Here is a 12,596-nt window from a genome sequence, read left to right on the forward strand (position 1 = left end):
TATTGTTAAGAACAAAATAATTCCTGAGCATTTGATCCATTAAACATGCAATCTATGAGTACTTTCATTTTTAGAAAAAGGAGATGTTTTGTGCTTCAGTGGTTACAAAGAAAACACTGAGCATGATCATTTCTCTCAATTTTCTTTGGATCATATTAAATTAGTTGGGCGATTGTAAACATGAAAATGCTGTGTTGATGATAGTAAAATCAGATAACATAAAGGAGAGAAAATCATGTGGTAAAATCCTTAATGTAGAACCTGGATTTTATCATTTATCTACATTCAATGAAATCATTATTTCTCTGAAATGCATTGAGAAGAAAACAGCAATAAAAAAAATCATAATCAATTCATTATTAGCTTTAAATATTTTCACAACTAATATTTCTATGAACTTACAGATACACTGCTTTATAATCTCTTACATAATTGTCTAAAAGAATAACATGGAAGACAAGTGGAAGATTCTAGGGCAACTTGATAAGTGGCCCTTTTGGGTCTCAAATCTACATCTCTAAATTCTTAGCCTAGTGATCTCTCCCCTAAAATACAGTTATTTAGGTTAGAAAAAAGTATCCAACTATGATATATGAGATTTATCAGAGAAATTTCCCTACCCTTGCATCTGGTTTACGGAAACATAAGGGGTAGAATAATATTGGGGGACAAGGCAATTTTACTGATTTGAGATAATAATGCATATCTTTTACCCAGAAGCAGGGTTAGATTTGGCACCTCACAAAAGCATTTTTGCAATCATCAGGGTTAGAAGATGCAATTCCAGAAGTGTAGAACTAATTAAATTTAATGAGCACCTAAGAAAATTGAACTTATACAATTTTTGACTATATTAGCAGTCTAAAATTTTTACTGACTGCTGAGTAAACTACCAAAATTTTTGGTCAAATATTAGGGGTGACTATCTAGTAGAATTAGCAGTTGTTTTAAAGCAAACATTCCATGTTCAAATCTAATTCTTCTACATATTAACTTTCCCAAAGCCTCAGTTTTCTCATCTGTATAAGGGGAAACTAAAACAATCTGACAGGATTGTTACAAGTGTTACTGGCAATATGCATATACAAATGTACAGCAAAGCACCTGGTACAAGTAAATCACCCTTTGTGACAGGAATCATTATTATTATCAGTCTTAATGTTATTAAATGCAACATGAAATCCAATTTACACTCCCCCCGCCCCAGATTGGGAAATGTGTCTTGACCTGCTAATATGTCAAAGATAGTGTTTCTCCTCACTTTAAATGGAAAGAAACCTCAAACCTGAAAGAGCTATTTTTACAAAATCCAAATAGAATATGTACATGAGTTTCTATTTTGATAGTGGCAGACTGAATTGAAGACTAATTACGCTTATAAACTGATCACTCTCTTTTTAAATAAGGGGATACATGTCTAACCAAATTGCATCTGAATATTTTCTGTCAGTATGGTATGCATGGTTTATTTTAATGTTAATAAAAAGAGAGATTACAAAAGATTAGGCAGAATTTCAGTATGTTAATTTTGTTTCTCTTAAAACTCAGAATTTTATTTTTTATTTCTTTGCTCCTTATAGAAGTGGAAACTTTTAAAATATGAAAGGGATATGTAACTATAAAGCTAATATAGTTATAAAGCTAATATGCACTTATTCATAAAAATGTAAAAGGGAATGTATACAATGAGCATCAATGTAAAAATTTTGTGTACAAGCCAGGTCTTCAACCTCCTTTTGGAAATTTTACATTGTGCAGACAATGATCCATATTCATACATAGACTCTTTTGTGCAAGTGGTGGCTATTAAAAATATTTTTAAAGCATTATGGTAATTCTTAATCACTAGTTATTTTTTTCATAGCCTAAAGAAATCAGAGGCATTGCTGATAGAATTAATGACAAGAGAAACAATGGTGAGATTTTAGTTCCATTCAGACCACCCACACCTCACTAAAAGAAAGAGTACAACCCGAACAAAGTAGTCATTATTCCAATCAAAAACTGAACATAAGGTTTTATTAGTACTTACATAACTAACTCTTATTAAAACACCATGAAAACTGTATAATGAGATCATTGTTATTCTGAAATGCTTGGGGCTTTGGATTTTCATATCTTAAATTTCTTAAAATCAAATGTATATACTGAATGTATAGCTAGAAACCTGATCACAGGGTTTCTGAGAAATGTGTTTTTTAAATAATTCTGTGTAACGTCATTCCTTGAATAAATAGTTCTAACATTTTTTTAAAACAAAGTTTGGTAGCTTATGTGTTTGAAAACTACTTTTAATGGATTGCTTGGTTTGTTTATTCTTAGTTCAAGGCAGAAGCATCTTGACATTTACACTGCTATTTTCCTGCTTTCAGGGATTCTAACAACAACAAAAAAATTGCCTTGAGCTGGATTAGCTTGAAATGGTCCTCTGAACTTTCACAAGGCCATTTTGGCTATCTCCAAAAGAACGTACTTTATCATAAACCTGTTGCCACATCTTTCATAAGGATACATGTGTAGGCACATGAACATAATGTCCCCCAACTTACAAATAGTCCGTGTTCCCTAAGTCACTGATTATAGCCATCTTTGTGTACTCTGATGTAACCTTGGAGAAATAATGTTAGAAATATAGTTACTTAGAGACTCCTACATTCTACTTAACCAAGATGTAACTAAAAAAATCAGATTTTGAAAGAAGAATAGGATGATTTTATAACTTAATCAGTGGATCTCTTTTAAAGGTAACATTTAGACTTTAATTCAGTTTTAATGATGGAGCTTAAGATGTTCACTTTTCTAAAAGTACCATTTCTACCTGGTACCCATTACTAGACACTGGCTCATGTCTGCTTCCTTCTCAAATTCCTATATCCTTCAATTAGAACCACTGCAATGGTAAACTTTGATGCTTCTCCCCCAAACCACATCAAATATCTTAAACTTTGGTAAAATTCTCTTAAAATTCTGCCTAACCACAGTTGATGCTGCAGAAATGTGTGAGGGTGGGAAGAAAGGGGAATAGGAAGGAAGAGAAATTACTTCTTTCTAATTGCTATCCTTTAAATGTGTAAACATAGTAAATGTGTGATCTTATGCAGATATTCTACCCCAATTCATGAATATGAGTTCATATTGCTATATCTAGGACCCCTATATTTGGGCTGCCTATTAACAAAAAACCTTTGCTAATCATTTTTGCAGAAAGCAGTTTTGAAATCCCATGGTTTCTAGTCGAACATTTAAAATTTTCAAATCAAAAGTCTCTGTTTCCACTCATTTAAAATGAAGGAGCTGGTAATATTTAACTTTAAAGTCTATATAGACTGAATGTATCAGTGAATGAAAAAAAGGAAATAATAGATACAACCTCAGCCTCAAGAATGCATGCCTGTAAACTTAATAATTGATGACAAGGCCAGGAATCTTGCTGAAATTTGCTAAAATAAGCTAGGAAGAATACACACACAAGATAACATTTCAATCACAAAATGGCTGATGCCAAATTCTAAAAAGTAGTTCCAATTTTAAACATTAATACATGTAACAAACTCTGTCTCAGGAAACCAAAATGCTTACAGTGACATTCCCTGAACACTTTAAAAAATGGTTTTTAACCTCTTTTTTAAAGTACCTTGATTTATTTTAGAAGCTAGTATATTCAAATAATCTGTTTACTCTTTTTTTTAACTCCATATTTAATTCGATCCCCTCTCTCCAATTTTTTTTTACTTTCTGTGAAATATGGAAATCTCTCAAATGGTAGGTGATTAGCAAATGTTTACTAATGGAAAGCAATATATAATATATATTTTAAAATTTAAATGAAATATGTACCTCACTATAGTGATTCTGGTAGTAAAGAACCTTTTGTGTCATTTAATTTAACAATATCTCTCCCTAGGCTTTATGGAAAAGAGGGTTTGGAAATGAGAACACTAGATAGTCAGGAATAAAAACAGCATAATGATATACAATTATTTTATTTTGTAATTATGAATTATTATTATTATGAATCATCTTCTCACATCTTATTCTCATTTCATCTCACTTTATGTTAATATTAACAGCCTATTGAGATTTTCTATTTTAGAGATGAGCATCTGGTTCTCATGTACTAATTAGCTTGCAGGTCATCTGAATGGAAAAGACACATTTTAATGCTCAAACGTCTTCTCACTTTTGTAAATCCCAAGCACAATGCCCTTTCTCTACTATCACTTTTCTTTTTTTAAATATTTTTTTTAGTTGTTGAACCTTTATTTTATTTATTTATATGTGGTACTGAGAATCGAACCCAGTGCCTCACCCGTAGGAAGCAAGTACTCGTCCACTAAGCCACAACTCCAGCCCCTCCAGTATCACTTTTATATGGCATTCTTAATTCTGAGAGCTATTCTACTGGGAATTAGTAAGATGCTGCCGGCAAAAGGCAATATTAAAACTACATTGTGTGACCAAAGAGCAGAGGCAAGTCAATGAAGAAAGGTGGAGTCTAAACAATGTGCGACAATGGAACATTTTTGTGCAGAAAAAGAAAAATTTTATATATAAGCCAAAACTTATATACAAAAATAAACTCAAAACTGATCATAGACCTAAGTGCAAAACACATAATAATAAAACTTCTCGAACATAGCGTAGGAGAAACTCTAGGTAACCTTGGGTTTGACGATCACTTTCTCCATACAACGCAAAAAAGCATGATGTGTGAAGGGAAAACCAATAAGCTAGATGACATTAAAACTAAACAAACTTTATATCAGCAAAGATATAAAAATCTCTTTATGAAACATATATCCGATAATAGGATGTTATATCCAAGTTACAGGAAGGATTCTTAAAATTCAACAACCAGAAAACAAACAGCTCAGTTTCGAAAAATGGACAGACTATTGCAACAGATACTTCATTGCTGAAGCTATGGTGATGGAAAATAAGCATACAAAGAGATGTTGCAAATCATGTGTCATAGAGAACTGTAAGTTCAAAAGAACAGATCAATATATACCTATTAAAATAGTGAATTCCCAAACCACCATCAATACCAAATTTTGGTGAGAATGTGGAACAACCAAAAGTGTCATTTATTACTGGTGAGAATGTAAAATGGTAGAGCCACTTGGGAAGAAATTGGACAGTTTTCTTATGAAGCTAAATATCAGTTATTCATATGATCTAGCATTTGAACTCGGGAAAAGAATGTCAGATATATATCCCTTTAAAAACAGTAGCAAAAGTTTAGCACAATATCAAAATATTTCACAGTAAGTTTTCATCCCTAAAGTTTGTTATATGAATCAGGACATTTCATAATCAACATTTCAAGGCCTGTACAGCTGGGATAAAATGTACTCTGTTATAATATTACTCACTGAAAAAAAATACCATTTGTTTGCTCATTATTAACTCAGGGGCAGGCAAATACTTACTTTTCTATTAAAAAATGCTTGATAAAGTAAATTAAGTACATACAGGTTATTGAAAGGGTAAAGAATTTACTAGATGGAAAACTTAGCTTATAGAGGTGTCTTTTATATCTAGTGCAGGTGCCAGGAAAAACAAATGAGGAAAGTTTACTATTTTGTCATATATCAAATATATTCATCTTGTATGATTTTTATTAGCCTCTAAATTTTTCTTAATAAATTAAGAAAATAGAAAAAATTACTAAATGTATCCCAAAACATAACATGCCTAACCTGCTAAGGACTTTTTAATAAAGCTGGATTTTATGTGGTTTGCTTTTTCTCTTTAGTTCTTATTACAATATCTACCATCACTACATTTTATTTAATTACCTTATTCTTTCTGTTTCCCATTCCTGCACTAGAAGAACCTGATTTTTAAAAAAAACAGGTGTTTTCAACAAGGAGAATGCTCCATTTCTGATGCTTTTAAAGAATGCATTGGAGCATACAGTTCATTTAAAGTATTTTAATAAGTGACTATTTTCCAAAGTCTTACTGGATCATAGTGTTAGAAGACATTATATAAAGGCTGGGCATGGTGGTAGACACCTGTAATCCAGCAGCTTAAGAGGCTGAGGCAAGAAGATCTCAAGTTTGAGGCTAGCCTCAAAAACTTAGCGAGGCCCTAAGCAACTTAGTGAAACCCTGCCTTAAAATGTAAAAAAAAAAAAAAAAAAAAAAAAAAAAAAAAAAGATTAAAAGGACTGGGGACATAGGGTTTAATCCCTAGTACCTACAATTTTTTTTAAAGGATATTATATAACTATGGATTTAAAATGTAAATTTGAGTTTAAAATCATAAAGAGAAATTATCAAACATCAGAAATATGAAAAGCTTTTTTTTTAATAAAAAGATTTCATTTTACTGTCTCACTTTATTGACATAGAAATTAAGATGTGGAGAGAGCTTAGATGCTTGTTGGATCACAGAACTTTTGTCCTAAAAGCCAATATCCTAAAAACCTTGTGTTACCCAAATATTCAGATGCTTAAGGCATCCAGACTAGGATGTAATATCCACAGAGCTTTAATTCTGTTTGCTTTTTTCAGTAGCCATATCACATTTGACTGATGCTGAAATTAATGTAAAAATATTCTTAGTCATTTTCTATATGGTTACTGTTAAAATAAGTTTTCTTTATTCTCTATTTTTACATTTGAACTTTTCTTTGGCAGAGGGATAGACTTCAAATTGTAGATGTTACGGCCTCATAGTTATTTTTTTTAAGTGTCGTGTTCACAGAAAATACATATTTTAAAAATTAAAACAACTTAATCAAGGGCAAAAATCAATAAATAAATACATTTGGAAATAAATATCCTACCTATAAAAACCCGGTGGCACCTGCTGCACCAGGAAGCTCTTCTCCATGTCTTGGAGGATGTCATTCAGCATCCGAACACGGACAGGAGCTCTCTCCTTGGGATCATTAGCAGGTCGCATTTCATCTGACTGAAAGAGTTCAGCGCTCTCCCGAAGTCGTGATGCCATGGCTAGCAGGTGCTGAGCATTGGGATGATCACCTGTGGAAGATAAATGAGCCATCTCAGAAGAGACACACTCAAAGGAGCAAAGTCAACTTCTGCCATTGTGACTCTAAGTTGTAAACCAGGCAGACCACCCAAGAAGAAGTGTATTATCTGTGACAGTTCACTTTTTTTCCTGTCACTTCATAAAAAGGAATGTAGGTATTTGAATTTTGCCCATCACAAGGAAAAGATTCCACATCAATTAAACTTTGATAATGTATTCATTTTGCCAAAAGTGTTGTCTAACCTAGTTTTCATAGTAATACTAAATTAAGTTTATTACTACCAGTCATAGTAGCAGTAAATAGGTACTGATTGTTTAGAGATTGCTATATTACAGACATTATCTTGAGCACTTACTTAATTATTTTATTTCATATTTACCAAACCTTGCATTGTCAATTCACCTTATTAGAACCTGAGAATGGATTAAGGTAAGCAAATTTCATAGGTCATCAAGTAAGGTAGTAACAGTCCACAATTAGAAACCCAGTTTTTCTGATTCAAGTATTTACACTTACCATGGAATATTCTCTAATAAGAGAAAAATATAAAAAGAGTCATCTTCACTTCTGACAACATGAAATACATTACTATATGTCATTATATGTATGTGTACTCTTTTTTTTTCTTTACTAGAGATTTTCTGTAATTTGACAGTGAAATAAATCTTTGAATTTAAAATGCATCAAAAACTATCTGGTGTAGTGTCAGTTTTGTTTTGATTTTCTTTTGAGAATTGTTTCTATTTCTTTTACTTGTTTTGCAAATTACTGAAAGTTCTTCTTATGCTAATGGTGGTTACAAGAGGTGCACAAAGTCACTCCTTTGAGAAAAGTAGCACTAGAACTGTAATGGACCCTGAACCCTAAATGAGACAGTCCACCTGACCTAAACTCCTTCTTCACCCTATACTATTTGAGTGAGATTGATAAAGTTACTGAGCCTCAGTGTCTTTAATTATAAAATGAAAGTAATGATAGAACCTACTTTATAGAATTGTTATGAAGATTCACTAATTAATAAATATAAAGGATTTTCCCTACGGGTAAGCAGTTCCCAGGTGATTTGTTTTGAGACATCCTTTAAAACTCTTTCTTTTGTCATATCATGACAGGGGCATTCCTTCATTCTCTTCCAGACATTCCACCACATCACTTAGTTTTTAAGTGAAACAAAAGGTGGTGTCATTCTCAGGAGACTCGGTACAAGTGACTCCAACAAGGTCAGTGCATCACAACAGAGGACTATTTCAAGGCAGGGTGATGAATGAATACAGACTGAAAAATCTAAATTGGCAGTCTGAGAGTGTGACAGTGAGACAGGCAGATGGAGGGATTTGAGGAGGTCTGATGTTGCCTTCATTAGGGAGAGTCCTGGATCAAAAGGACACATCATGTAAGTACTCTTTCCAAGTGAAATCCAAGAGATCACCAGCTCCCCAAACACTTCATGAAAATGCAGATCCCCAGGTCTGCTTAATCTTTCTAGGGGTAGAGCCTGGGAATCTCCATTTCAATATGTTACTCCAATTATGCACCTTAAAATTTAAGAAGCACTGCAGAAAAGTAATAATAAATTAAGAAAAGGAAAATAAGTTTAGAAGTAGTACTGATGCATGGAATAGGTGAATCATAGAATAACCAACCTCCAACAAAATAATATTTATTATTTCTCATTTAAATTTAATGGGGACTGATTTACATGTCAATTTCTTTAGAGTCCAATGGAGTACTGACACTCAATAATTGCTTACTAAATAAATCTAATAAAGCATGTTTAGAAAAAGGCTAATGATAAAATAAAATTTTGTAAATATATAATCATTTTGTAAAGGATACAATGAGATACACAGGCAGTGGTATAAGGGTATAAGGAGCATTTTCAGAAAATATAATAATTGTTTTTATTATATATGCACAAACCTAGTAAAAGACTTTGGTAGAAGAAAAAAAGTATACTTGAAGCTAATATGTAGTTCCCTGTTTACTGAAATTAATATGAGTAAAGTCATTTGTAGGAGTCCACAAAGTTTTGGCCTTTGATATTCTTAAAATACATTTCACATTCATTATCTTGTTTGATTTTACAGCAAAACTTGAGGTTGCTGGAGCAAGTATTTTTATTCATTGTGCAAATGTAATCCCAAATATGTTGCTCAGACTTATTTTATAAATATTTTTCTTAAGTTATAATGATTCACCAAAGTTAATATATAGGGAACTTAGAGGGAGTATCTGTACAAGGAATGCATAAGATGAATGACTCACATTCAGAGTACACTGGAATTGAAAGACTGAACAACAGAAAAAACAACTTCGACATCCTTGAGAGTCTTCCATTTAAGAAAGAAAAATCTGTTCTGATCTAACATACTCTACAGAATTGAAGGCATTACTACTGAATCAAGTGAGACAAATTGTACCATTCTACCTTATTTAGCTTTAAATGAATTTATCTTTCATGGTGGAGCAGATTTAGAAAATTGACAGCTTCAGGAACTAGCTAGTTCCACAAAGAACCCTGACATAGAAACCTGCCCCACACAGGTACAGTATGCATTGCTTCAAGGGTTCAAGGTTACAAATTAAAAAGCATCTCTGCTTTCCATGTACCCTCAATCATTCTGATATATAAATAATTCTCCACATAATTCCTAGTTACCATTTCTCTGGCAATTAGAGCTTGCTTTTTTTTTCCCCCTTTAAACAGGATCCAGAAAGAAATGCCCCCTTCTTTACTGGAGCCTTGGTGACCCAGAAGGACTGATCTTTTGTGCCCCTTGGGACCTGCAGTAGAATGTCCAATTTGCTGTCTGATGCACTGTCATTTCCCTGACACTGAAACTGTACCAGGCATTTCATTCAACCAACAAGTGATTGCACTGTGTACTTTTATCATAGCATCAAAGCATTTGCAATATTTTTATCCTCATTTGCCTTGTCTCTCTTGTTTTCTTGACTGAAAAGAATCACACATGGTCAGCAAATGTTTTGTCTTTGCATTTTCAGATGCTTGCATAATAACTGTTCTATGGTAGTTATTTATTAAAAATTTTGTTGACGGAATGTTGAGTTATAAGATAATGCCTTCTTTGAGATATATTATTATGTTAAACCATGTCCACAAAATCATTCAAGGGAGATGTTTGGTGCATCATGAGCAACAAGAAATACTATTTAATTTATTTTGGTTGCAACAAATCAATTGTTGGAAAAGAAAAGAAAGAAACTTAAAAGAGAAGAGGTAATTCAAGGTAATGAAAAGTTAAACTAAATTGAATTAAAATATTCCTTACAAATAAGCTGTAAAAACTAATATGTAAAATTTCACTTGAGGCATAGTGAATGTTGAAATCACAGAATTGAAGAGGCTATTAAAAGTTTAAGTTTAATAAAACAATAAGTCCATTCGACTAAAGAAATTGAACTGGAAACTAGAGATTTGTCCTAGATAGGGTTATTTTTAAGTTATATGTACGGATTCTAAACACCAAGCACTTAATGTTCAAAGACAGATAAAAAAGAGGCCAGTGAACATAATTTCTATCAGTGCAGTCTTGAATAAATTACTCAAATACTGTCCTTCAGTATGTTTGGGGGAAATGATCATTTCACTAAACACAGTAAAGGAGTGAATCTAGAGTGTTGAGATCATGAATTTACCTAAACATCAAACTTTTAAGACGAGCTCTTCAAAGTCCTAGGATTTTACCTACACTGAAGCATTGGAAAGAGGTTGTTTTATCTGTAAACAACAATATTCATATCTTACTTTCTTCCCTCAATCTTCACCCTTCTAGTGGATGGATCTAATTCTTACATAAAACTTTCCTCTCATAGCTTATTGTGGAGAGAATGGAGGTGGATATTATAAAAGAGACAATGGACACTGAGATGGATTTTGATATCTGAACAGGTCAACTCAGAAAAGACCTAAAGGTGTATTGGAGGAAACAAATCAGGGAATCCTCTGCCTTCCAGCCAACTTTTATGATTACTGCAGATCTTCCCCTCAAGACAGTGTGGTTCATGAGGCAGCCAGGTGCAGTAGGAAAGGCAGATTCAGGCCTGACCTAGGACTTACTAAATGTATACATCTGGCCAAGACACAATGTCTCTCTGAGGCTCAGTTTCTTAATTTATAAATTGGACTTAATCCCCAGCTCAGTTCTGAGCTAGAGTGAGGTGGAAATGTCACAATGCCAGAGCTTTGTAAAGTGACCTTGATAGTATAGCCTAGGTGCTTCCCTTGACTCAGAAGGTACTCCCAAAGTGTCTTTCAAGTGTAGATCAGCAACTTCCTATCCACATATGACTTCCAGATAAGGCCTTTACCTGCAGGGCTGACTGCATCCACTGAGTCACCCAGGTTCCCACCTGCCAGGGTCTGGGCCCTGCAGGCACCAACTCTCATCTGAAACACTTCACCGTGTGATGCCAAGGCCAATGTCTCGGCTTGGCACCAGAATCACGAGGCACTCACAGCTTTGTAGGTTCAAACAGCAATTCTTTATTCCAGCTCTCACACCACCTCCACGCAGGTCCAGGGGCAAACGCGTTCTCCTGTCTCCCGCACAAACCACCTACTCCACGAGGCTCTCTCCAAATCCCATTTTTATCTCACGAGAACTCAATGGGAACAAGCAGCAGGAACACCCTAATCCCAGCAATAATCTTCAACTTCCAACTTCCTTAAAACCCATTATCTTAAACTGGCAACGCCTTAAACTCAAGGAGCCGGTTACTTCCTCAAACCTGATCAGCTCTAAACCCGGATCTGCCTTGGTCCTTGAGCAAGGTCACCTCATTAAAGCATGCATGCAATGTCCCATCAAATGTCCTCTAAGCAGCATGGGGTACGCTTGGCAAGGAAATTTCGATGCGTCATTCCTACTTGGTAATGGCCCTCAGCATCTCCCCCCTTCTGATTAATTAAACAACAAGCAATGTGGCTTAGGACCGTGCCTGGTAGGTTGTCCAATTCAACATATGGTTCTTACCCGTCATCGGATGAACTGACCTCTAGGCGTCAGTCCCCTGTCTTAGGTTGAATCCACTGCAATCAGATCAACCCGTCGCTGACTACCGGTCCAGCATTCAGCCATGCTTGTGGATAGGCCTAAGCACCAGTGGGGGGGTGAGGTTCTTGCCTCACCTCTGTTGGCCCCCAAATTTAACCTTGGTGCCAGTGGGGGGGTGAGGTTCTTGCCTCACCTCTGTTGGCCCCCAAATTTTAGACCATCACTAGTAGAAGGGAGGAAGATACAGAAATGCCACAACACCAAGCCAATTGACGGCTCCTTTGGAAAAATTGCATCACTGGTGACACCATCAGCAAAGATGTCAGCATTACCACAATTAACATGGGGTGCGCTGGCAAGGAAATTGCATCACTGGTGACACCATCAGCAAAAATATGCCAGCAGTACCACAATTCGCTGCACCAGACGATAGTTCACAATGCATGCAACTGATATATAGTCCAGGCAAGTTCTGCAGGCAGTTCAAATCGGAACTCCATTTCCTCCCAAAGTAAATCAAGTCCTTGATTGAGCATTACTTGTTGAGTTATATTCATTGATGCATCAGTTTA

General features: G+C 34.6%; 1 protein-coding gene across 1 annotated transcript in view; it reads right to left on the reverse strand.

The window, feature by feature from the left end:
• Positions 1–6,991, reverse strand: part of LOC144369505 (inactive N-acetylated-alpha-linked acidic dipeptidase-like protein 2) — a 31,576-nt gene extending 24,585 nt beyond the window's left edge. Inside the window, exon 1 of the mRNA XM_078029782.1 lies at positions 6,797–6,991. Within this exon, the coding sequence (XP_077885908.1) occupies positions 6,797–6,963 (167 nt within the window). The 5' untranslated portion in view covers positions 6,964–6,991. The remainder of the gene's footprint in view (positions 1–6,796) is intronic.
• Positions 6,992–12,596: the final 5,605 nt, after the last annotated feature.

Source organism: Ictidomys tridecemlineatus, chromosome 12 (genome assembly GCF_052094955.1).
Source record: "Ictidomys tridecemlineatus isolate mIctTri1 chromosome 12, mIctTri1.hap1, whole genome shotgun sequence".
Lineage (NCBI taxonomy): Eukaryota > Metazoa > Chordata > Mammalia > Rodentia > Sciuridae > Ictidomys > Ictidomys tridecemlineatus.